General features: G+C 41.3%; 1 protein-coding gene across 3 annotated transcripts in view; it reads left to right on the top strand.

Annotated features, from left to right (window-relative positions):
- rif1 (replication timing regulatory factor 1) overlaps window positions 1-24716 on the top strand; it is a 32493-nt gene that overhangs the window by 4969 nt on the left and 2808 nt on the right. Inside the window, exons 8-31 of one of the 3 annotated variants that reach the window (XM_034146495.1) lie at window positions 1828-2017; window positions 2284-2376; window positions 2599-2737; window positions 3351-3502; window positions 5128-5242; window positions 5746-5925; window positions 6763-6873; window positions 7131-7193; window positions 8414-8517; window positions 9493-9579; window positions 9672-9745; window positions 10502-10682; window positions 11469-11576; window positions 13112-13261; window positions 15107-15206; window positions 15289-15572; window positions 17506-17708; window positions 19026-19119; window positions 19219-19347; window positions 20080-20222; window positions 20316-20405; window positions 20490-20547; window positions 21352-24159; window positions 24208-24642. In XM_034146495.1, the coding sequence (XP_034002386.1) occupies window positions 1828-2017; window positions 2284-2376; window positions 2599-2737; window positions 3351-3502; window positions 5128-5242; window positions 5746-5925; window positions 6763-6873; window positions 7131-7193; window positions 8414-8517; window positions 9493-9579; window positions 9672-9745; window positions 10502-10682; window positions 11469-11576; window positions 13112-13261; window positions 15107-15206; window positions 15289-15572; window positions 17506-17708; window positions 19026-19119; window positions 19219-19347; window positions 20080-20222; window positions 20316-20405; window positions 20490-20547; window positions 21352-24159; window positions 24208-24642 (6091 nt within the window). Of the gene's footprint in view, window positions 1-1827; window positions 2018-2283; window positions 2377-2598; window positions 2738-3350; window positions 3503-5127; window positions 5243-5745; window positions 5926-6762; window positions 6874-7130; window positions 7194-8413; window positions 8518-9492; window positions 9580-9671; window positions 9746-10501; window positions 10683-11468; window positions 11577-13111; window positions 13262-15106; window positions 15207-15288; window positions 15573-17505; window positions 17709-19025; window positions 19120-19218; window positions 19348-20079; window positions 20223-20315; window positions 20406-20489; window positions 20548-21351; window positions 24643-24716 lie in introns of all 3 variants that reach the window. The other 2 variants (XM_034146494.1, XM_034146493.1) reach the window with 2 other exon arrangements.

Below are 24716 nucleotides of genomic sequence, written 5' to 3'. Positions count from 1 at the left end.
CTGGGAGACGACAGAGAGTCATCCCCCCTGTTTCCTCGACTACGGTCTGGGAGCCGACAGGAAAGTTCAACACACAGATGGCCAGTCCGCCCCTTTGTAGCATATTATTTAGATGAGAGATGAGCAGATCGCCACTGGGCTTTCAACTAAAGACACAGCCACGCAAAAACTGCGGCATTTGTACAGCTCCTTATGGGTAGTGCTTTCCTCTGTGGTGAAACTATCAGCCCTGCACCACGGAGGAAAGCGGCAGAAAGTCACCTGGAGTTAAACAGAGCGGGGCTGCGTTGCGTGCACGGCTTCCTTCTGCAGGGAACGGGGAGACGCGCTCTGGCGGCGGTCTCGTTCAGGATCAGAAAATACAATTTAAATATTTTGCACACTTATTCCAGTTATTCCTAGTGTGCCACTGGTTACGGTGCCGCGTGCCAGGGGTTGCCGACCCCTGCTTTACTGGATGGAAATGCATTTGAACTCTAAATCAATATCTGGATGCCCAGTCTTAATTATGTTCTCCAGGTAAACATTAGGCTACTCTAATATTATTGGCATTATACTAGTTTAGATTCCTAGCGTTAGATTCCTTTGGTGGCTGTGTAGGATTGTTTAATATTATGCAAAATTCACAACATGTTTTTTCAAACAAAGTATTTTGCTGTATTTCACAATTTTCGAGGTTTAGCCTTAAAAAAAAAAAAAAAAAACGTTTCATGCCGTCAAAATCTGTTTGCTCCCCTGATTGCTGCACACACTTAATAATATAAATGAAAGATCCATCAGACATTTAACGAAACCATAAATTACGTTTCATTAACCACATTTACAAAGAAATTGTGGCGACATTTTCAAAGCTTCATTTGTAAAGCTTAATTGATCCTCTGAATGTAAAAACCCAAATAACACTTGGTGCAGATCTTAAACAGGACGTGAGTTTGATCCTCCTCAGATAATTGCTACAAGTCTCCACTGTCATTGACGGTGAAAATATAGATATATCAGACATTTAACGGCAACATAAATTACTTTTTAATAACCATATTAACAAAAAATTGTGCTGAAATGTTCAAAGCTTCATTTGTAAATTGAAGCTCTGTATGTAAAACAAAAGAACATTTGGTTCAGATCTAAAACAGGACGTGAGTTTGATCGTCCTCAGATAATTGTTACAAGTCTCCACTGTCATTGACGGTGAAAAAACAAATAAGCCATAATCATAATAATACATTTAATTTATATAGTGCTTTTCCTGGTGCTAAAAAACAATAACAACACAAGTAGAAAGTGCTAAGCTAGGTGGAATAAGGGCGCGGGGTTAGTGGATTAGGAGTTGAAGGTGTAGTGGCCAAAATCCAACAGTTTGTTTTATAACTCCTATATTTCAGAGGTTCTTTTTCTTGGCCACATGTAGAGCTTGGGGCTGGGAAGCAGTGTCAGACTCGCAGTAAAAAATACAGTGGATGTTTTGGTTGCTCTTGAACATTTTATTTCCCCAAAATGCAAAAACAATATCCCCTTTTTTAAACGTAAACTTAAATGGCAGATCCTAATAATCTGTCTTTACTAAAAAATAAGGCTACGTGTCAATGACGGTATTACTGCTGCCTGCTGCCCCCCCGTCACACACCGCACCTCTAACTTAAGCTTTTAGCCCCGCCCCCTTCACCTGAGCAAAGCGCACCTCTCGCTGAAACATTTATTAATAAAGGTTCCAAATAAATCAAAACAAACTTAAATGCGGCTCCTACAGAAGGCAAGAGTGGAAAGGTGAGTTTTGAGGGATTGTTTGAATGATGTGAGAATGTTCCTAATCTTTCCGGGTGTTTTCAGGTTGCTGGAGCAGGTCCCGGCTCAGATGGGCGAGGGGGCGCTGCGCTGGGCGAGGCTGGTCATCCCGCTGGTGGTGCACTCCGCCTCTAAAGTGCGTCTCCGGGCAGCAGCAGCCTTAGAGACGGGCCTCCCTCTGCTGCTGGAGAAACAGACCGAGGTGGCGGCCATTATCGAGCCCATGATGTCCACTGTGAGTAATTCTGTTATAGTACTTAAACATATTTTGTACACAGCGGGTTGTAAGGACTGAAAACATTTAGCCCTGTTATTCAATCAACAGCAGATGTTGTATAATGATGTTTTTCAAATGGTTGATATTCATGGAGAAGAACTAAACTAACTAGTTACATATTCATGATGCATTATTCTCTCACGGTCAGCCTACGTCGTATTGATCACCAGCAAAGAGGAATTGAGCAGTGCAAGTAATTCTTCTGATGTGCTGTTATCTCTCAGAAACTGATCCCAGAGCTGCAGAAGCTTTTCGTGTCCAAGAATGAAACAAACGTCCTGAAGCTCTGGCCCTTATTTATAAAACTGCTGGGGAAGGTAAGTTGTGTATATATACCTGCCTGTTTTGTCTCTGAGATATAAGATGACAAATCAATCATTTCATGAAGTAGTTTGTTTCCTATGTAGATCACATATTTGACCTTAAGTCAGATGCATTTTGATTTAAGCCTATTCAATAAGTGTGTTTGTATGTTATGACAATATAACATAGGGTTGGTCTTGTATTATTAAACAGATTATTATGTATTTCCTGCACAGATGCTGCACAGAGGCGGCCCCTTCATCAACTCTCTGCTCCACCTGGAGGAGCTGGGTTTCCGCAGCTCGTCCCCGACCATCAAGAAGATCGCCTTCATCGCCTGGAAGAGCCTCATCGATAACTTTGCTCTAAATCCAGGTGAGCTCTTTAGTCCCAGCTTTTATTTCCTCAGATTTAAAGGTCTCCTATTATACTGTTTTTCATCAATATATCACAGGTCTCAGATATATACAAAACATGTCTCTGAAGTGTTTGGCTCCAAACACCAAACAGGTCATTGCAGCATTACCCATAATCCCCTCTGGTTCAGCCCTGTTTCAAAAGTGCTGATTCTCTGTCTGTTACTTCAGATGAAAATAAGGAGCCCCTCCCCACGCCCCTCTGAGAGATATTTGGTTAAAAAGAACACAATGGTGCTCTAGGAGGAGATTCAGGTGATAAGGTGGGGGGGGTTACCTTGGTTGCTGATTGGCTAATGGTTACACAAGCCAAACAATCGTTATGACATCATAAAGTGGCCAAAATCTGATCAGCTCATTTTCAGACAGGTTTTTATATAAATGGATCAGGACGAAAAGAGAGGAATCTTTGTTCCTGAAACTTTCAGAGTCTCTTTACACAGAGGGGACACATGTTGATGTAGAAGAGACATGAACAAGTGGATTTTGCATAATAGGTGACCTTTAACCTCTTTTTTGAGCTCTATATTAAGCTTTGGCATGTTGTGATTTCCTCCATGTCCCTCCTGAAGACATCCTGTGCAGCAGTAAGCGTATGAAGCTCCTCATGCAGCCGCTGGCCTCCATCAACGTGCGGACGGAGGTCCTGATGCTCACCAAGGTGGAGGTGTGGTGGTACCTGGTGGTCCAACTCGGGCCAAACCTGGCACCCAACTTTGATCAGGTTAGTCATGCCGCTTTATGTTTATCTTTATCAACAGGGTGTCCGCGGGGTCTTAAAAAGTATTAAAAGTTAATAAATCAATTTAGTGAAAATTAAGGCTATTAAAAAGTATTAAACGGCATTTTCCAAGGTATTACATTTTGTAGCTTGTTTTCAATAAGTATATAAATTGTCCAAAGAGGTTGTATTCTACAGTCTGCCTGAATGTAATCATTGCGTAGGTGTGTAGTGTGATTCTGTGTAGTTTATTTATGGCATCCCGTTGGATTTGACGTCATCTGAACAGGACATCGCACGCTCACTGCTTGATAGCGCGCGAAGGTCCGTTTACGCCGGTTGTTAAACAACATCGTTATGGGGAAATGCAAGTTTGCGTCCAAATGGTTGGAAGATAAGGAGGAAGGACAATCAATACTGTATATAGTCAATGTGAGGTAAAGTGTGTCGCCAAGGTAACCGGTTAAAACTCCAAGTGGCGATGAGGTCTTAAAATGTATGGAAAGGGTCTTAAAAGGTATGACATTTGACTTCAGGATTCCTGCATATACCCTGGGTTGGCAGTTAAATGACCTTTCTGTAATCGCTTCTTGTCTTTAGATAGGGTCTTGATATCCAAATCATGTGAAGCCTTTTCCACACAGCAAACAAAAGGCCCAAACACAATTCAAATGTATGATCATGTTTTTAAAAACCCTGCAAAGAAATCTAAAGTTCTGTCTCTTTTGCTTTGCAACCTGTAAGCAAGTAACACGCACATGTGTTTGTGAATATTTTTCAAACATGCATAACATTTCAGTGTTGGTATACAAGGGTTATGAAACTTTTTTTCTACTTGTCTATTAAAAAGAGGTGCAGTATATTCGTAATTCTTGCGTCCATCACAATGAAACAACAATTTCAGGTTTTTTTTTTTTTAATGCATAACTACTTTTTCCTTAATTCCCAAAAACTAATTATAAAAAATATAAATAAAATAAACTTAAAGGTGGGGTAGGTAAGTTTGAGAAACCGGCTCGAGATACACTTTTAGTTATATTCCATGGAATGCTCTTAACATCCCGATAGCAATGAATATCTTAAGTGCTTTGACAAAAAATCCATAAAAAAAAATGTCATCTGTGGAAGCCGTGGCGCTGTAAAAAGCACGACCAATCATTTGAGCCGGCCCGGCTAAAGTAACTGGATGGCCTACCTGCCTGTCAGCCTTCCATCTGTGCACAAACTTATCTCGTGCCCTCATTGGTCATGTGCGCGTTCGTGTGTGTTGGAGGAGGGGCTCTGTAAGGAAGTGGCAGATTTTCTCCGGTTGTGTATTTTCAAATTCTATGCACTCGAGTTGGTTTCTCCGAAATTACCTACCCCACCTTTAATTGTTCCAAACCATCTTTAGTAAATGTAGTTGAATGCTGTTCCAAATGTGCAATTACACATTTTTAATATATGCTTTCATTATTATGTAACATTTCAGACTTAAAAAGTACAAGTTGTCCTCATGAAAACTGCACAATTGAAGTTATGATGGGAGTTAATGAAAGTTATCTTGTAGATATCTTGTCAGTTTCTCCCGAGATGTACTGCAGAGTTAGACATTATGTTGGTAGTGATCAGTATTTCTCTCTCTGCAGGTTTCTGTTCCTCTGCTCCAATGCACCATCGGGTCTGAGTCCTCTTCAGTCCCAGGAACTCCCTCTAGACCTGTGGGTCAGAACGGTGCCGCCCCACCTGGAACTCCAAAGACCGGTACGTTCACATCCACCTTCCTCCACCCAGGCCTGTAGACCAGAGACTGGAGTCACATGATCAAGTCAAAGTCAACTTTATTGTCACTCTCAAAATATGTTTGTACACACAGAAAGATCTTACCTTGGTTGGTGATTGGCTAATGGTTACACAAGCCAAAACATCGTTATGACATCATAAAGTGGCCAAAATCTGATCAGCTCATTTTCAGACAGGTTTTTATATAAATGGATCAGGACAAAAAGAGAGAGAATCTTTGTTCATGAAACTTTCAGAGTCTCTTTCCACAGAGGGGACACATGTTGATGTAGAAGAGACATGAACAAGTGGATTTTGCATAATAGGTGACCTTTAAGTATTCCAGTAATGTTATTTACTTGTTTAAAATGAAATCTGTCCAGGGACGACAGATGAAAAATAGCCTCTTGGCACATTTACAGAAATGTTGGTTAATGTGCACGATCCCTGTTAAATTAATAACATTTTCTGTCCTCCCTCTGCAGGCGGCACTCCAGGCTTCAACAGCTCGGCCAACACGTCTCGGATGAGTCTGAACTCCAGCGTCCACGTCTTCTGCAGCTTCCCCTCCATCCAGCTGCTGGGCCTGGAGATGCTGCTACACTACTTCCTGGGACCGGAGGTTACTGCTGCAGCGGCCAAGAACAAACTCACCCTCAGTCTCGGTGAGAGTCACACTCCGACTTCTACTACAGTCTTAGTTTGTCGGTAAAACAGCCAAATGAACAATGACGTCCATGTTTTAGTATCAATAAGCATGGTGGTGGCTAGAGTACAGGCTGCTTGTTTACCAACTCTTAGTTTACCATTAAAGATTTTAAAGTTAACTTTCCATTAATCGGTACCACTTTACACTAAGACTACACTTATAAAGGGTTTACGAATAGTTTGTAATTCATTTATTTATTAGGTTGTGAACACTTTATAAATCCTTAATAAGCTTTTATAAGACATGAGATAAACAGGGCAACTGTGACCGGTTGCTTGCCAAATAGTGAGCCCACATTTATCTGTACTGCCAAGTCTTATATTGGCTACCTAGCTTACGTTGTCTTCTTCATCAGCCAGCATCCTTGGTATCTGTTGTTCACTGAGTTGATTCTCGCTAAGTAGCCAATATAAGGCTTAGTCATCTTGCCAAATAGTGAGCCTGTGTTGATGTATGAAAACTATGTTAGAACTGGTTTATAAATGGTTCTTAATGATTAATAAAGTGTTTACAACCTAATTCATAACCTAATTATAAACCCTTTATGAATCCTTTATAAGGGTAGTGTTATTGTAAAGTGGTACCCAATAATCAAACTGCAGCTTTAAAGTCGACTGAAATGTTAAATCGAGTGACAGGAACACGTCACTTTTTTCATTGTGTTTGAAATCATAATTTGCCCAATAGTGAAATGGAAACATGTGGAAAGTCACTCTCATCCTGCAAGCTTTTTACTGCCCTTATGTTCAATCTTTTGGATATAAAATTATCTGTTTTTTTTGTTTTTTTTCAGAGCCCTTGAACCACCCTCTCCTCTCTGGTTCTTCCTCTTTCACTAAACATGCCGCTGTGCTCACCTCCAACCTCAGAGACGGATTCATCAACATCGGCAAAGACGCTCCAGGTAAATATCTCAGCTTTACCGAGTCGATGGAAATTCACCACGGGTGCTTTTTCTTTCCAGTGGTGTAACATTATATTTTGTGGTGGGTTTTTTTTGTACACAGTAATACCCTCTCCACCTTCTGTCATCATTTTGAATAATGTCATTTATTGTTGTCCAGGTTGAATTAAACTAGGACACCCACTTCTGTAACCTGGTTGTTGTTTTCGGCTGTTTTTTTTTTTTTAACAAAGTCATGTTTTCATCTCTTCTCACAGATTCTCTTCTCTCCGTCTTATGGACGAATCTCGTCCGGTTTGTCAACTTATCTATAGAGTCCGGTGAGTGCTTTCATGGTTTATTCCTTTTTTAATATGCAATGAGGAGAGTATTATCAAAGCAATGCGTGCCACGGGGTGTTTCTCAATGTCGAGGACGCTTCCTTGGTAGCACATGTCTTCCGAGTCACTTCCTTCAGAAGCTAGGCAAGAATCCTTCCTGGCAGGAACAGGCGAGCAAGTGTGCAGGTGTGCGTCATATGCGAGACCCCGCCTTAAAGTTTCCGCCAAAGATTTGGTGAAATTGGTCCGTGCGCAAAGCATTGTGGGGATTTTAAGACCGCGGAGGATACACATGTGCAGCCTCGAAATTTCTCGCTACGAAGGACGCCGGGCTCGGTAGAATTCCAAGGAGCCTGGACATTGGAACAGTCTTTCGGCGGGACTCGATGACGTAGCATCCTTGAAATAGTGGCTCTGGAGCAGCCTTCCTTGACATTGAGAAACACCCACGCTCTTGTGTTCATCTTCCAAATGCGAACATTTAAAAAAAATTAAATCATGTGGAAAATTATGAGGCTGTTGAGGAATTACATTTTGACTTTAAAGTTTGACATTATCATTTTAATAAAGTCCATAACAAACTTTGATTACTTGATGCCAGCTTTAAAAAGTAGGGTCTTGCAACACTTTTAAGAGTGTGCTGAAGACCCTATGTTTGTCCTACATATGTATTTATTTTAAATTAAATTTATTTTTATTCTATTTCTATTTATTTATCCTGTCTTTTCATTGTTTGCTTGTAACACCGTCATCTATGTTCGTTAATCGTTAAGCCCACGGAGACAAACCTGTTATTTTTTTAAATATTGGGCTATAAATGTTGATTAGATTAATAAGTGATTTTCCTGCTGCTATATTTAATTGTCTTAATAGAGAATAATTTAAATTGTCGTTGTGGCTGCTGCTCAGCTGTGTGGATCTTAAAGTCGTGGTTCCCGCCTCGCAGCACCACATAGAGCACTGTGATTGGATCAGGGCTGTCACATGAGAGGAGGATCAGAGACCCCGTCCTCCTCTCCCCCCCGACCCACTCCCACGTTACATCAGTTTAAGTCGGAGCGGTCGGATCCTCGTGGTCTCGACTGCAGTGAAGAGAGACAAACTCTGAGGGGTTCGTCCCCAATGATGACCCTCTCCTCTCAAACTAGACTCATGTCTTTCTCTGAAGCAGATAGGAGAAGAGGTTTGTTGTTGAGTTTAATGTTGTTGTTGTTGGTCAGCAGGCAGTAAGAAGGATCGTCACGGAGGGGAAGTCCTGACTCTGATGCTCCAGGCTCTGCAGAGCATCGTCGCCTCAGAAGCTCTGCCGGCAGCCAAAGTGCTGGTGAGACTGATTAAATAAACGTAAAATCTGATGCTTCATCTTACATGAACCGAACTTAAACTCAATTTACAAATGTACACAGAATACATTTAATTAAAGGTGGGGTAGGTAAGTTTGAGAAACCGGCTCGAGATACACTTTTTGTTATATTCCATGGAATGCTCTTAAAAAATCCATAAAAAAAAATGTCATCTGTGGAAGCCGTAATACTGTAAAAAGCACGACCAATCATTTGAGCCGGCCCGGCTAAAATAACTGGATGGCCTACCTGCCTGTCAGCCTTCCATCTGTGCACAAACTTATCTCTTGTGCCCTCATTGGTCATGTGCGCGTTCGTGTGTGTTGGAGGAGGGGCTCTGTAAGGAAGTGGCAGATTTGTTCCGGTTGTGTATTTTCAAATTCGAGCGCACTCGAGCTGGTTTCTCCAAAATGACCTACCCCACCTTTAATCATTTAAAAATATCACCTCCATTTAAAGGTCATATTTGTATTGTGTTTCATTCAGACAAAACGACTTTAAAGGTGGCCCATACACGGTCTAGAATTTAGTTATGAAGTTTAATAATCCTCTAAATGTATATTAATTTAGAAGTGTAATTGTGAACACTTTACCAACATGTAGTATTTTAATGATTCATAACGGATCTTTAATGATTTGATGTTAAAACAAATAAAGTTACAGCCTTTTTTTAAATGTATTTAGTTTATTTAGCTCCATTTTAAGATCAACAAACATTATTTTCCTTAGAAAAACCACAAATCTCATCTAAAACCGTTTCACCTATTTACAGTTTTTTAACTCTTAGATACCTTTTTTCAAATTCATGTATTGTAAGCCTGCTAATCTGGCTGTTTTTTTTAAATTGTCTGACTCAAATATCTTTAATTCCTGACGTCCTGTTGATGAAGTTGTTGAAGGGGATACAATCCAAATATCTCTCCTCCGTTTTAACCGTTGAGTCTTCTATATCTCAGATTCTCCTCGAGGCCACAGTGAAAGGTATTCCTCAGAGAGTTCTGGGCTCTGCATCGTATCAGGTCGGCAAGATGGACGTGCTGAATGTGAGTACTTCTCCTTCCTCTGTACAGCAAATATTCACAAGCTGTTGAAATGTTCATAAGACGGTTTATTGAAATGTACGTTTGATCCTCAGGGAACGCCGGCTCTGTTCCTCGTGCTCCTACTCTACAACAGCAGCATGCTCTCCGCCTACATCGAGGACGAGAGGTGGGTCTAATGTTCATTATAATTTATGTCTTATTAATCTGTGCTCAAACATCAATGCATTGTAGTTTTAATTAAATTAAAGTATTAATTGTAGACTTATACAAATGCTACACACTCTTCATGTTGCTGTATGTGTAACGCAGTTAAAATTAGCTTGTGAATTTATAATAAGTTGTGAATTGTATTTCTATGAGATTGTTTCATTTAATATTTTTGAGTTATGTTTCCCGTGGGAACACTTTCCCGTTGCACGTCTTTGTTTACTTCCTGTATGTCTTTTCCGCCCTCCCCTCACAGTGACGTGTGCATTGTTGTTTGTTATCCTCAGAATAAATGCTTTGCTGTCGATTCTTCCACATCCTCCATTGATAACTAGTCACCTACGGCTGTGACCTGTTACATACCTCCTAAAGGAGTGTTGCTTATCTTATTATAGACACATGCATTTCCAAACATTTGGTCTACCTATGTTTTAAATGTATTATCTTTTCAATGTACACACGGCGTCTATTGCACGTCTGTCCGTCCTGAGAGAGGGATCCCTCCTCTGTTGCTCTCCCTGAGGTTTCTCCCATGTTCCCCTTTAAACTGTGGGGTTTCTTCTGAGGTTTTTCCTTGTATGATGTGAGGGTCTAAGGACAGAGGGTGTCGTATTGTCATATTGATATTCTCTACAAACTGTGAAGTCCATGTAACATTTGTGATATTGGGCTATATAAATAAACATTGATTGATATACTCTCTTTGTGTCTGCAGGTTCTTCCAGTGCCTCCAGACGCTGGTGGGCTGCGGGCTGTCGGGCCCCACCTCCCCTCTGGCGTTTGGGGAGGCGGTGCTGGGGGCCGTGAGGCGCAGCGCTGCCTCCGTGCAGAACAAGGAGCAGCTGTGGAGGATGTGGAGCCTGGTGGTCAGCCCGCTCACAGACACCATCACACAGGTGGGCGGACACTTTCATTTAGTCGCTTTATTAGAAAACTCAAATCTAAGGAGGACACATCTGTTTTGGTGTGGATTTGTTGTCCTGTTCAAGCCAATTGTTTTTGCGTCATTGTCAATAAAAATGTTTTGATATATTTATCAGCATGGGGGTTATGACTCTTGTGCAACAACTAACCCCCCAAGTAATGACAGTTAGTGGTGACTTATTTGCCTTGCATGGGGTGGTTGGCAGTACAGTTTAGAAGAAACAAGTTAACCTATCCAAAAAAATAAACCCACTGGACCCTGCTTCAAATAAGTACCCCTTTTTGCAGTTCAAACAAAAACAGGAACTCTCACAGTATTAGTTCAGTATTTGTATTTATTTATACTCAGTGTGTGTATTCATAATTTTGATTTTGATAATTTGATTCCAGTACAAATAGTTTAACTAAATGAAAAACTATAACCTAATAAACATCTTTTACCAGAATAGAAGAATAGAATTGGGAGGGATGAAACCCTCTGTAATGGTCACACATGCAGAGCACACACGGTGACATTTGGCCTCTGCATTTAACCCATCCTAGTACCAGGAGTCTAGTACCAGGAGTCTAGTACCAGGAGTCTAGTACCAGGAGCAGTGCATTACAGGCTCTGGTCGGTGATGATTAAGCTTACAAACCTGAACGTGTATTTGTGATTGGAGAAGCTGTGTTACCGTTAAAGTGAAGCGTTTCCTCCTGAGTCTGCCAACAGAGCAGTAAATAAACTTTACGTTTTCCATCAATCTCTTTTTTTACAGTCGAATGAAGTCAACCAAGGAGACGCTCTGGAGCACAACTTCAGCGCCGTGCACTCTGCGCTGCTGTTCCCCGTCACACACCTGCTGCGCGGCACCCCACTACAGCAGGTCCGTTTATATCTTTTTACTGCATGAAGATCAATCTGTATGCCTCTGGGTGTTTCTCAATGTCGAGGACGCTTCCTTGGTAGGACATGTCCCTCCGAGTCAGGTCCTTCAGAAGCGAGGCAAGAATCCTTCCTAGCCTCGGAAAACGAAGAATTGTGGAACAGGCTAACAGGTGTGCAGGTGTGCGTCATATGCGAGGCCCCGCCTTAAATGGAGCGCGATTTCTGCCAAAGATTTGGAAATTGGTCCGTGCGCAAAGCATTGTGGGGATTTTAAGACCGGAGTCTACACATGTGCAGCCTCGAAATTTCCCGCAACGAAGTATACCGGCCTCGGTAGAATTCCAAGTATGCTGGACATTGGAACAGTCCTTCGGCGGCACTCGATGACGTAGCATCCTTGAAATAGTGGCTCTAGAGCAGCCTTCCTCGACATTGAGAAACACTCTGTGTGTCCTTAAAAGGCGATGAGGTCCTGCTCCAAATTCTGTTTATCCACCAGAAAGAGAGCACATTAATCCTGTTTTAGCTGCACTGCATTGGCTCCCAGTGTCTTTTAAGAATTGATTTTAAAATCAATTATAAAGCTTATAGCAGGGTTCTTACGGTCATTAAAAACCTGGAAAAGTCATGGAAATTCAAAATGCTAATTCCAGGCCCTGGAAAGGTTATGGAAAACAATATTTTTCCCAAAGTTTTGGATAAGTCATGGAAATGTAACTAAATTTGCATCAAATATAATTTATATTTTATCCATCTAATAAATACTGTATCGTATAGTAATGAAACTTAAAATGGCATTTAACTGACGAGGTATTTTAGTTGCTTTAGCGTGTAGAAGCTAGTAAGCCTACTATTTGATTTGTTTTAGATAGGCACAACATGTTTCATATGCAGACCTTATTTTCCTGTTCCATGTTAAAATAAACCATTTTCAGTGGTACCGCTGAGAAAGAGTAATTTCTTTGGTCATGGAAAATTAGGTAAAGGTCATGGAGAAGTCATTGAAAATCATTGGTGAAAAAGTATATGAACCCTGTTATAGGTTTGGTATCTTCATGGCATCTTTACTATTTATTTATTTTTATATTGTTTTATTTATTTTATAGGTTTTTGTTAATATTTATGTTATAGTTTTATTTTCTCTTTAAGTTGGTCTTTTTAAATCTTTATTCTTATCATTTATTGATTCTTTTAACATTTTCTATATTTTATTATATACATCCATTTTGCCTTTTTATTTTATTTTACCTAAAGGGATCATTATTTCATTTATTGTATTGTATTTGTATTATCACACCTTTTTACCTCCTTGTGTCCCTTGAAATGTAATATTATGTTTAAATGCTTCATGTGTACAAAAAAGTTAAACGTTTGACCCGAAGTTAATTTCTTGTTAATTTGTGCCTTGTTAAAGCACTTTGAGCTGCGCCTGGTATATGAAGAGTGCTCTACAAATAAGGCTTTATTATTATTATTACTATTATAGTTATTATACTTTTACCAGTGTCTGATTCTTTCCTGTGTTTTGTTCAGGCGGCTCAGAAGTCGATGCTGTCCTCGTGGTCCAAACTGTACAAAGTGTTCGCTCGCTGCTCAGCGCTGGTGGTCACGGCCGAGGAGAACATCTGCTGCGAGGAGCTGTGCGTGAAGATGGCCGCTGTGATGGACAGAGACGCCCTGATGGTGAGAGAGGAAAACAGCTGGCAAATTAAAGCAATGAGATTCAAGGCTTTTATTGTCATTTGTGCGTAGCTACAGTGTAGTTATGACAATGGAAATCTTAGGTCACAGGCTCCTCCATCAGGGCAAAACTGATACTAGTGCAAGAAAATAAAACGGAATATAATAGAAATAGTGCAGAATAGTCTACAAGTAATCACAGCTATATGTTAGCATCCAAACTAAGATATATGGTCATTGAGCGAAGTATGGAGTACCCAACCTACCTGGATAAGATGTCAACATTTGATTCAACGAAGATCAGGGGAAAAAAGGGAATTGTAGCGGCAAGGAGACACGAAAACGATCCTATCAATTTCCCACAGTTTTTAATCGTGTGATTTGTGGGGGAAACTTCTGTGTAGCAATGCAGTGGGAGTCACCGACTCAGGAAGGAGACACGGTGAGAGTTGGAGCTTTGATGTCAAACACTGATGGGTTTATTCAGAGTATTCGGCCGGAGGATTCACATCACAAATCAAAGAGTCAGAGGTTCTGACCACACGGTAGAGTTGCCACGTCAATTCTGAAGAACCTCTCTCTATGCTAGACCTTTTAACAGGTTCACAGAGAGAAATCAACATCTCTGAAGGAGTAGACTAAACAGCTGGGAACACTGAACCACCTGCGTCCGACACTCATGGCCTCAAAGATTTCACATCTTTTTCGTCCCCGTGGAGCCTAGGCCTAAAGAGTCCACAAACACCGATAAAGAAGTGCCTCAGCGTTCTCACAACAATTACCCTTCGTGCCAGACAAGTTGACCGGTCACAAACTGGTGACAACAACACATATGGCACCAAGGCCTTTCCTTAAAGGAGATAACAGGCGTCAGAGTAGATCATAAAACGTCACAGAGCAAAAGGTTAGATATCTAGAAGAATTATTCCTTAACAGTTTGTACATTTTGGTATTGTCAGAATTTTCTTTCAAATTAGAAATATTCTTCTCATATTAATCAAAATGATAACATTTAAGAATTGGAGGTAGCTGCTGTGCCCTGTTCAGGACAACTGTTCCCATACATGTTATCTATTCCTGTATGTTTTTCTAAATATTAAATTCATCAAAACACACACTGAAAAGAAAATTGACTTGGTAGGTCATTAAAAGTGGTGAAAATATTTGGTTAACCCTCCTGTTGTCTTCGCGTCAAATCTGACCGATTTACTACTTTCATCAATCATAACTTTTTAGTTTTACATTCGATTGCATCAAGGCTTTATGATGTCCTTCACAGTAGACATTTGAAAATATAAAATTGCTGATCACCACTTTCATTGAATTTTGGATGATTTAGTCAACTTTGTAACACCCATGGTGTTCCCGGTCAAAAATGACCGCCATAAAGAAAAGGAATTAGTAACCATCCGGATCAGATAAAACACACACACACACACTCTCTCTCTCTCTAGATGTGTTCCACCCCCTTATGTGCCCATCCCCCCATGCGAATCACACCTGGCACACACACACAACAATTTGATACATTTCCCGCTCTTATGTGCCCATCCCCCCACATGGATCACACCTGGCACACGCAATACATGTTCAGTGTCTATTCTTTGTATATTTACAGCAGTTTTTCATGTATACCAGTAGTCTGATACAATATTTACAGTTTGAAAGGGTGTTCAATTAAATTTGGTGATTAATGGTTTTTGTGTTAATGTAATAGCAGTTAAAACAGGACCGGTCAAATTGGACCGCAAACACCAAAGTAAGGGGGGGGGGAAACAAAGACAATGGGAGGGTTAAATGTATTTTGCAAACAACATACTATAACATATTCCTGCTGTGATCCTCCAGGTTCCTTCCACATTAAATGCAGTGTCCAGTATCCTCCAGGTCATGGTGGAGTGTGTGGACTTCTCGCCGTACTCTCCTCAGTTTCAGCAAAAGCTAAAGTGTAAGAGAACCTAACCTTGTCTAAGTCTTCACACTTTCATTAAATCCATAACTTAACTTGTATTCACGCTTGTTTCTCGCAGCTCCTCACACTCCTGTGAACTGGATGAAGAAAAAGAACAAGGTTTTGGGGAATCTGTCCACCTTCCAGTCCCTGCTGGTCCACTGTCTGGAGGTTTTTCTGGAGGAAGATTCCTCTGACGCCACAGGACTCGCTCTGGCCTCCGTCATGTCGGCTCTCTTCACAAACTTCAGTCTCCCCAACACCGTCACAGAAGCTCTGAACTCTCTGGTTCCTCCTCTCACTCTGTTCTGCAAACAAGCAGCCAGTGAGCCGCCCAAATTCTCCTCTCAGCTGCAGGCAAAGGTGGGTTCTTCGTCATATGGAGACACAGTTATAAATACATTACATTTAGCAGCTGCTTTTATCCAAAGTGTCTTACAACAAACAAAGCAAGAATCCTGCAGGTACATTTCCTATCCATAAGCCCAATAATGCATTTTAACTTTAAAGGATTTTACCCTTTAAAGGGGACCTATCATGCAAAATGCACTTTTTTATGTCTTTTATACATAAATATGTGTCCCCCGGTGTGTCGGGGAACTCACGCAGAGTCAGAAAATAAAACCCTCTCTCTTTTCCTCCGTACCCAAATCTTTAAAAAAACGGGGGTACAACGAGTGGATACAGATTTGCATTTGAGCTCCATACTGTTTCAGAAATAATCCTTGATGTGGTTTAGAACAGGATGGCGTTTTATCACAGCAGAATTTAACTTTATCCCCGGTAGAATTCTGAGCAGGCATTAGCTCGGCCTCCTCTTCTTTCTTTTTTTTAAGCTAAGGACCCAAAATCCAGAGGGATATGAGGGATGTCTAAAATGCATGATCTGTTTGTATTTTGAGCAAAACACATCATAGACATGTTTTTATATATTTGTATATATCTGAGACCCATAAGATATGCCTAAAAATAGCATGATAAGTGCCTGCCTATTTTTTGGGGGGGAAATTCTCTTTTGATTCATTTTTCAAGTCTATACAATCCTTGAATATATTTGAATATTCTCTTTTAGCCTTCTGTAGTTCATAATGAAAGCACACATCGATGTATTACATATATTATGCGGACAATAGAGGCAGGACTCACTGAACTTCAAACCTGCTATAAAATAAAGTGTGAACATCAAGGTTCAAGGCTTTTATTGGTCATACGAACATAGCTACAGTGTAGTTATGACGATGAAAATCTTAGGTCACAGGCTCCTCCAACAGTGCAACACAATAAAACAGAAAAAAATAGTGCAAGTAAATAGTAAATGCAAAAAGAATAATAGTACAAAAAGTTAAATAGTGCAATAAGAGTCTATATACAAGTTATTGGAATATGATATATTAGATCAATCATTTCTAAGTAGCAGCCAGATGAATGTTATGGATGTTGATTATCATGGTTATGGGGCTGAACCTCAATGATTCTAAATAGAGAGGCAAAGTCCCTCCCTTTCCGGTGACCACCATGGGACCTTATTTCGGAAAAAGTATGTATTGAAGTCAATGGCGAAAGAAAACGTATCTTTCGATCCCGTTTGAATTGTCCCACGAATTACACATATGATGTTTGTCAATCTTAAAAAATTATTTCCATGTAAAAAAAAAAAAGTCACAGTTTGTCGTAAAACTGTTGAAATATAAGACTATGAAAAATACGCAACTAGAAAGACTACAAATCCCAGAGTCCCGGTCCCGCATGCTGGCTCTTAGGAACCGACTAACTCCCCTTGTGTGTATGTACAGCTCTCAACATGCCCAGACTTGGAGTGATTTTCACCTCTTTTAATACTTTCCGCCTCATTCTGAAAGAAAGAAGTGAAATGTGCCAACGTGACGGCCGTCTTGGTGTGTGGTGCGAGACGGGAGATGTAGTTCATTCAGCGGTTTCACACCAAAAAAAGTGTTACTTCACAGTTTTACGACACATTTAAAAAAAATGTTGACTTGCAAAACATTTTTTTAAATTGACAAACATCATATTTGTAATTCGTGGCACAACGGGATCAAAAGATAATCTTTCTCTTAGAACGTCATCTCACGTCCTCAGTTTTATTATTGATTTGATTTCTATACATTTAGTTTTTCACATTCTCCAGTAAATTTTTTTTAGGATTTGAGACCTTAAACATGTTGTGACCCCTTGTTAAAGAAACTGTTCATCCAACTTGCAGTACTATTGGATGTAAAGGGGAATGTGAAGGAAAAAAAGTGATCTCAATCCACTAAAGTGTGCCTTCCTCTCTCAGTTGGAGAAGCTCCTCAGCGACGTGCTCGGCTGCCTGCAGACTCGCTCCACGCTGGCGTACAACGATGAACTCCTGGCTCTTCTCTCTCCTCTGCTGTGTGTGATGTTTCCTCACAAGAACAAGCAGCTCCGCACCGCCGTCGCTCACTTCTGGAACTCCAGCTTCGGAAACTCAGCCAGCCTCACCTACCCCGAGGAGATCAGGTGAAAATCTTCAGCTCATATTTAATGCTGCAATGTAGGGATGCCACATATTGTAGACCGGACAGTTTACTAAACAAGATGCACATTTTTGTCGTCTCACGCTTTTGGTGCGCTAAAAGGTGTGTTTGTGCGTGTAGACTAACGGTATCACATCCAGGTGCTTCCACTTTCGTGAGACAAAGTTTACAGATTAAGTAGATTATCCTCAGGTTGCCGATTACCATTTGATTTGAATGCCACATTTTGCCAAATAGGCACTTTACTTTTCACTTAAACCTTAAATTGTCTGCCATCTACTCAATAGTCAGCTCTCCTTACCTGCGTCATGTGATAAATGAAACTCAGCTTTTAAAAAAAATCTTTTATCTATCACAAATTAAAAAATAAAAAACAATTGACAATCGCACATTTTTAGATTTTAGCACCAAAATAATACAGACATGAGTATTTATTAATAATTAGAAACAAAACAAAGGGAAATTAACAACACAATTTGAAAACCGTAAACAAAGCAAAAATATATAACTGAATCCGGCTAAGGCCTCTCTGTACGGACAATTTTACTTAACTTAAAGGGGACCTATCATGCAAAATGCACTTTTGTACGTCTTTTATACATGAATATGTGTCCCCGGTGTTCCAGGGAACTCACCAAGTGTCAGAAAACACAACCCTCTCTATTTTCCTCCATACCCAAATCTCTAAAAAAAGGGGCTGCAACGGATCTGATAAAAACTGATCCAGATTTGAACACTGTCCTGACGTCAGGACGGTGGCGCTACGGCTATTGGGCCAACTCCACCAATCAGGAGGAGACAGCCACGGCCATTGCCGTTCGAAAGCGCTGGAGACGCTGTAGTACATATGCCAGGCCTGTAGATGGTGCTGTTCTCACAGAATCAGCCCTTGCAAAAACACAGCTAACATTTTTCAAATTGAGCAAAATGAGGCATGGCTAAAATGCATGATCTGTTTGGTATTTTGAAAAAAAAAAGTATAAATATGCCTTATATAGGTATGGTCCTACACTATATTATTCAAATATAGCATGATTGGTCCACTTTAAAATTAATTAGGAAAAAAAGAAAAGAAAAAGTAATACAAAAATAATCGTTTTATTTCGGTTACGTTGTTTTCGTAATCGTTGCAAGCCGTAATTGCGATTAAAATACGATTAATTGAGCAGCCCTAACTTTAACATACAAATAACAATGGCAATGCAACAAAGGAAACTTATTTGTTTCATGACCTCCTGAAATAAACATATTTAGGTGTAATTACGTCAGTCTTATCCATGTTTCCATATTCTTTATACAGACCAATATTGAGCAAGGTGAAGCAGAAGACCCCGATCATCCTCCCTGGCTTCGAGGTGGTCGATGTTCCCGATGATCTCAGTGGACAGTATTCAGTAAGTTGCTTTAACTTCTTAGTGTTGTGATTTATTTTGTAGCCACTGTTTGTTGTTGTCATTGCTGTTATGTGTGGCTGTTCTTGTGTGTTTCCTCAGAGTGACAGTTCCCAGTTGGAAACGAAACTCAGTGGCATCCAGGTGTCGTCTGTGGGGAAGAGAGACTCTCTGCTGAAGGCTGCTGAGCTCCAGAACAAGAGATCACCGAAAACCTCCAAACCCGTTTCTGTAAGTTCATCATGAGGGAAACACCAAATATTAATCTAAACATCGTCAGAAAAAAACGATGCTGTTTAAAAACCACAGGATTGCAATTTAAATACTTAACATTATAAATACTTAACATTATAATGACTGGAAAGTCCACACATATTTGGAGACCTGAAAGTTTAAGAAACTGACACGATTGCTCTGTTTCTATAGTCTCACTAAAACCAAAGTGTGTACATAAACCAACATGCATGCATACTGTGAGATGGATAAACATATGTACATATTTAGACACAAATATTTAATGTCTCATCTCGGGTGTTTCTCATATTGTGTATTTGAAGCCTGATTGGTCTGTGATTGAAACATTTGATCATTTGATAATAAGAAAAAGCTCTTCACATGCAAGGCAAAAGGGTATTTGCACACAAAATGTAAAATATTTTCACCATGATGTATGGATATGATAGTGCAGAAATAGTATTATACACCATGTGTTGGCTCATACTTACTTATATATTTCTTTACCAGTTGCTTTGCCATCTTTTTATTACTGGCAATGATATTCTTTAAAATGTAGTGCTGCAAAAGATGGTTAAGTAAGATAAGAAATCTCCCGTTCATTTAAGAATGGAAAGCATTTTGTTACCATGTGAGGACATTGAATATAGTGACTGTAAACTATATCCTATTTTCTTTAATTGCTAACTATCTTGCACAACTCTGTTTCCATTGTTTTCTCTACAAAAGACAAAGCTTGACTTTGGCTCCCCGAAGCCCCCCCGCAGAGGAGTTTTGGACGAAGAGGCCTCCATCGACTTCGTCTTTATTCCTCCTGAGACCAAGGAGCGAGTGCTGACTGAGCACCAGAAGGAGGTGAAAAGGACAAAAAGGTCAGTTTGGTCCTCTTGTTTGTTTACATGAGTCAATCAGTGGCGTCCATGTTGTCAGTCTTGTGTAAATCTAATGTTTTCTTTGGCTCACAGGGTCGACATCCCTGCCATGTACAACAACCTTGATGCCTCTCTGGATACGACGGTGTTCACCCAGTACACCCAGAGCCAAGAGGACTCTTCGTAAGTTCTGAGTGTCATCAAGATAAATCCCTGCTCTCTAATAAAAACTCAGCATTCATAAACTAAAACATTTTCCCCCCACAGGGACAAACTGGCATCTGAACAAGCTGACAAGGTTACAGATGAGGAGGCTACTGGCAAGGTAATGAAACAACGGGGAAAAAACACTGACAGGAAAGACTCCACAGGGGTCTGCTAAAGCCAGAATGAATAAAACAAAAACTTGTTTATTGGTTGCTAAAACACAGCTCTTGTGTATTTGAGAAATTGTAGGTTTTTTTTTTCAAGTTGGAGATGTTCCCATTAATGAATTTAACACTGCTACTACATAAATAATTGGAGCTCGAACAAGTAGCAGGATTGTGCATATACCAGCTCACAAATTATAAATATCCAGGAAGACTGCTGACCAACAAGGCAAAACACATTTTAAAAAGCAGGAATCGGGTCATTCGCGTAACAGTTTCTGATCAGGTTTCCTAACAGGCCCTCCAACTCTTCCTGGGGGATCTCAAGCTTTTCTGGGCCAGATGTTTAATCTTTACATAATGTGCTGCTCAAGAGTCTCCTCCCCATGAGGCATCCAGGAGGTATTATAATCAAATGGGGTATTGTGAAATTGCATCAGATTATCTCCCATATGTTCTGATAAAAACACAATTTAAATGGTACACCATCTTAAAACCAGCTTCAGCACATTACATTTATGGAGTAGTTTTTCACACACAGAATATTCTTGTTTTTTTAATGACAGACAGTTATTGAAGCACTTAAAAGCTTCAACAGGAAAGGCCTATGATGACTTGGCTGTCATTTGGGACTAGAACTAAATTCTTCATCACTTTGAATAAAAAAATTCACAAGTTTGCATTTCTTTACACTTAAAAAAACTTCTATTTTGTCCTTTCCACATTTATTTAGTTACTGTTTACTTGGTTTCTTCCAGGTTCCTCAGGAAGATGTTGAAACAGAGGAAGACCATGAAGTTCTAACCAAAGACACTCAAGACTATGCCAGTCCAAAAGCAGTAGATGCTATGCCTGAAAACCGTATTCAGGAAGATATGATTCCTGATTCCAGAGATGTTTCTATGGAGGACGATACCATTAGTGATAGAGCAGAAGACTTGGAAATGCAGTCTAAAGAAGGCCCAAGTCCTGACATCTCTGGTTCTTCAGATTTGGTCTCTGGGACTCCTCAGAAACAAAACAGTCGCCGTCAGTCCTTCATCACTCTGGAGAAGTATGCTGAGGGGAAAGCTGGTAGTCCCAGCAGTACTTTCACAGGTCCCCTAATAAAGACCTCCGATAGCCAAGAACGCTCCAACGCAAAGTCGTCCTCTCAGGTTTCACAGACATCCAGTAGTCCTAAACCCCAAGGTTCCCAGTCCTCTCAGACAGGGAAAGTTAAATCGGCGAGTCCTGTGACTGACGCTTTTGAGTCCCCTGTAAGACCAAAAGACTCTAGAAAAAGAACTGAGCCGGTAAAGCTGACTGTGAGACTGGCCATCGACCCAACAGAGGACGAAGACGTTATCCCTGACACCCAGACTGAAGGGGAGGACAAAGAAAGTACAAAAAGTGCCTCGTCATCAGAGGAAACAAAACCCTCAAGCCAGGAAGAGCAATCTGATGCGGCTCTAGATAATTCTCAATCTTCTCTGTCGGAGACTTCTCAAAGCGAACGAAGACGTTCTGGGCGCACCAGAGTCAGACCTCTGCTGCCTGGAGAGAACCCTGAAGATAAAAACACGCTGTTGAAAAGGCGACATTCTGGAGAGGAACCTAAAAGTGATTCTTCAAAGTCGAGCAGGCCAAACACAAGAAGTACACCGGTTGCTGAGGAGGACAATGGCAGATTACGAACGAGGGCTCAGAGGGACAAGAGTGAGTCGAACCTAACCAACTCTCAGAGAAAAGCAAACAAGAAGATCAAACTGTTCAACAATTCGGCGGACTTCCTTGATGAACCTGAACCCAAAAGGCGAAGCACCAGAGACTCCAGCCAAACTGATTTGCTGGCTGATAATGAAAGTCAGTCACAGGGTAAGCAAAGGCAGAGGAGCAAAGCATCGATGGAGCACAAGGAGAAAAAGGATTCGGCTGACGTTGTAGAACAGGCTAATGAGGATGAGGAAAAGCCAAAGAAAGATTCTCAAATAATCACTCAAACTAGTGCCATACCCCAAGAGATGGAGATTGAAGAACAGACCAACAATGACATTGATTCTCAGACTGTACAAGATGGTGAAAAGCTAGAAAAAGACTCTCAAATGATCGCTTCTCCTCAAATTCAGGGCCAATCCCAAGAGTCCGAGCTTATAGAAAAGCCCAACAATGAAAAGAAAGATTCTCAGATAATCGCTTCTCCTTCAACTAATGACGAGTCCGGAGATACAACGAGCACGACAGAGAAGTCGGTGAATGAATCGGAGGTTAAAGACCAACTTAAGACAAGGGAAGCCACAGATGATGACCTTAGTCAAGGGGACTCTCAAGTGATCACCCCCTCATCTTCTGAAAGCCAGTCTCGGCGCAGATCCGGAAGAAGCAAGGCATCATCTGAGGCAACGGGGTCTGAAAGTAAAAGTGAGAATAAGGATTCATTAGAAAGGCGGAGCAGGTCTAATTCTCAGGCTTCACTGACAGCTGACAGTCAGCCGGAGGCCAGAAAGAGAGGTAGGCCCAAAAAAGTCAAAGTACAAGAGGATCCCTCAGAGTCGAGTCCTATCTCAACCCCAGAAAGTTCTCAGTCTTTAGATACCGCCAAGTCCTCCCAAGGCAGAGGCAAATCCGTACGTAGAACTTCTGAAGTGTTACCAGTCGCCAGTACAGAGTCTGAAAGCCAAGAGGCCAAAGAAGATCCCCCAATGCCCAAAAAGAGGGGAAGGAAACCTCGACTGTCTCTTCCATGTCCTCTCACCGTTGAATCTAAAGAAAGCCAAATTACTAACGATATGGTCAAAGGTGATTCTGATGCTTCTCAAAAGGCAGAATCACAAAGTGTAGAAGCTAAAGCAGACTTGGAGGACTTAGAGGAATCTCAGAATTCTGAATCGCTCCAGATAAACACTGAGGAGCAAGGTGACGCAGAATCACAGAAGGAGGTGGAGGTTGATGATGTTGACAACGCAAAGGAGAGCCAATCGCTCACCGCTTCACCTCTCAAGGAGCAAACTCAAGTTACTGAGATGACCTCTTCACAGGAAGGGGACACTGGAGACTTGCCCTCTGCTGATATGCCTGAATCAGCTGGAATCAGTACTGAACAGAATCAAGAAGAGTTGCCATGTGACCCTTCTGTTGAGGACACACTGGAGCCCTCTGTTGAGTTGATAGAAAAACTCCAGGTCTCCGAGTCTTCAGAGGAGAAAGCTGCTGAGCCTAGTGAGGAAGTTGCAGAGAAACAAGAGGATGGTTCAGATTCAATGGATCAAGAACCTCCAGTTTCAGCCGAGGAACCGGATGTCGTTTCAGCCGAGGAACCGGATGTCGTTTCAGCCGAGGAACCGGATGTCGTTTCAGCGGAGGAACCGGATGTCGTTACAGCCGAGGAACCGGATGTCGTTTCAGCCGAGGAACCGGATGTCGTTACAGCCGAGGATCCGGAGTTCGTTACAGCCGAGGATCCGGAGTTCGTTACAGCCGAGGATCCGGAGTTCGTTACAGCCGAGGATCTGGAGTTCGTTTCAGCCGAGGATCTGGAGGTCGTTCCAGCCGAGGATCTGGAGGTCGTTCCAGCCGAGGATCTGGAGGTCGTTCCAGCCGAGAATCTGGAGGTCGTTCCAACCGAGGATCTGGAGGTCATTCCAGCGGAGGAAGAAGCTGAAGACCGTGACACTACTTTCGTTGAACAAGTCTCTCCCGAGTGTCAAAATGTCATCGATGATTTGTCAAAGGTTGAAGAACAGTCCACCTCTAGCAAAGAAGGCGAATCAACATACCAGCACACAGAGTACACCAGTGCAGAAAGCGCCATTTTAGAGCGTCAGTACGAAGAGGAATCTCGAGCCCTCCACAGTTTGAACGATGTTGTCGCAAATTTGGATGCTGCTCTGGCTCAAGTTTCTCCAGTGAAGCAGAAGGACCTGGAGGCTTTAATGGCGGCAGATCTCGGCCAAAGCCCAAGCAGCAGGACCAGAGGAACCTGGTCTCCTACAGCCTCCCCATCCACAAGTATCCTTAAGAAGGGTCTGAAGAGACCGCTCGAGGATGAGACTCCCTCACCCATTATCAAAGTAAGTGACAACACGCTGGTGAAATGTGAAAATGGAAAATTGGTTTGTAATGTCAGTGAAAGTAACTCTTTTTA

This window comes from Trematomus bernacchii, unplaced genomic scaffold, assembly GCF_902827165.1.
Source record: "Trematomus bernacchii unplaced genomic scaffold, fTreBer1.1, whole genome shotgun sequence".
Classification (NCBI taxonomy): Eukaryota; Metazoa; Chordata; class Actinopteri; order Perciformes; family Nototheniidae; genus Trematomus; species Trematomus bernacchii.
Note: the sequence above shows the minus strand (reverse complement) of the source record. Positions and strands in the feature narration are given on the sequence as shown.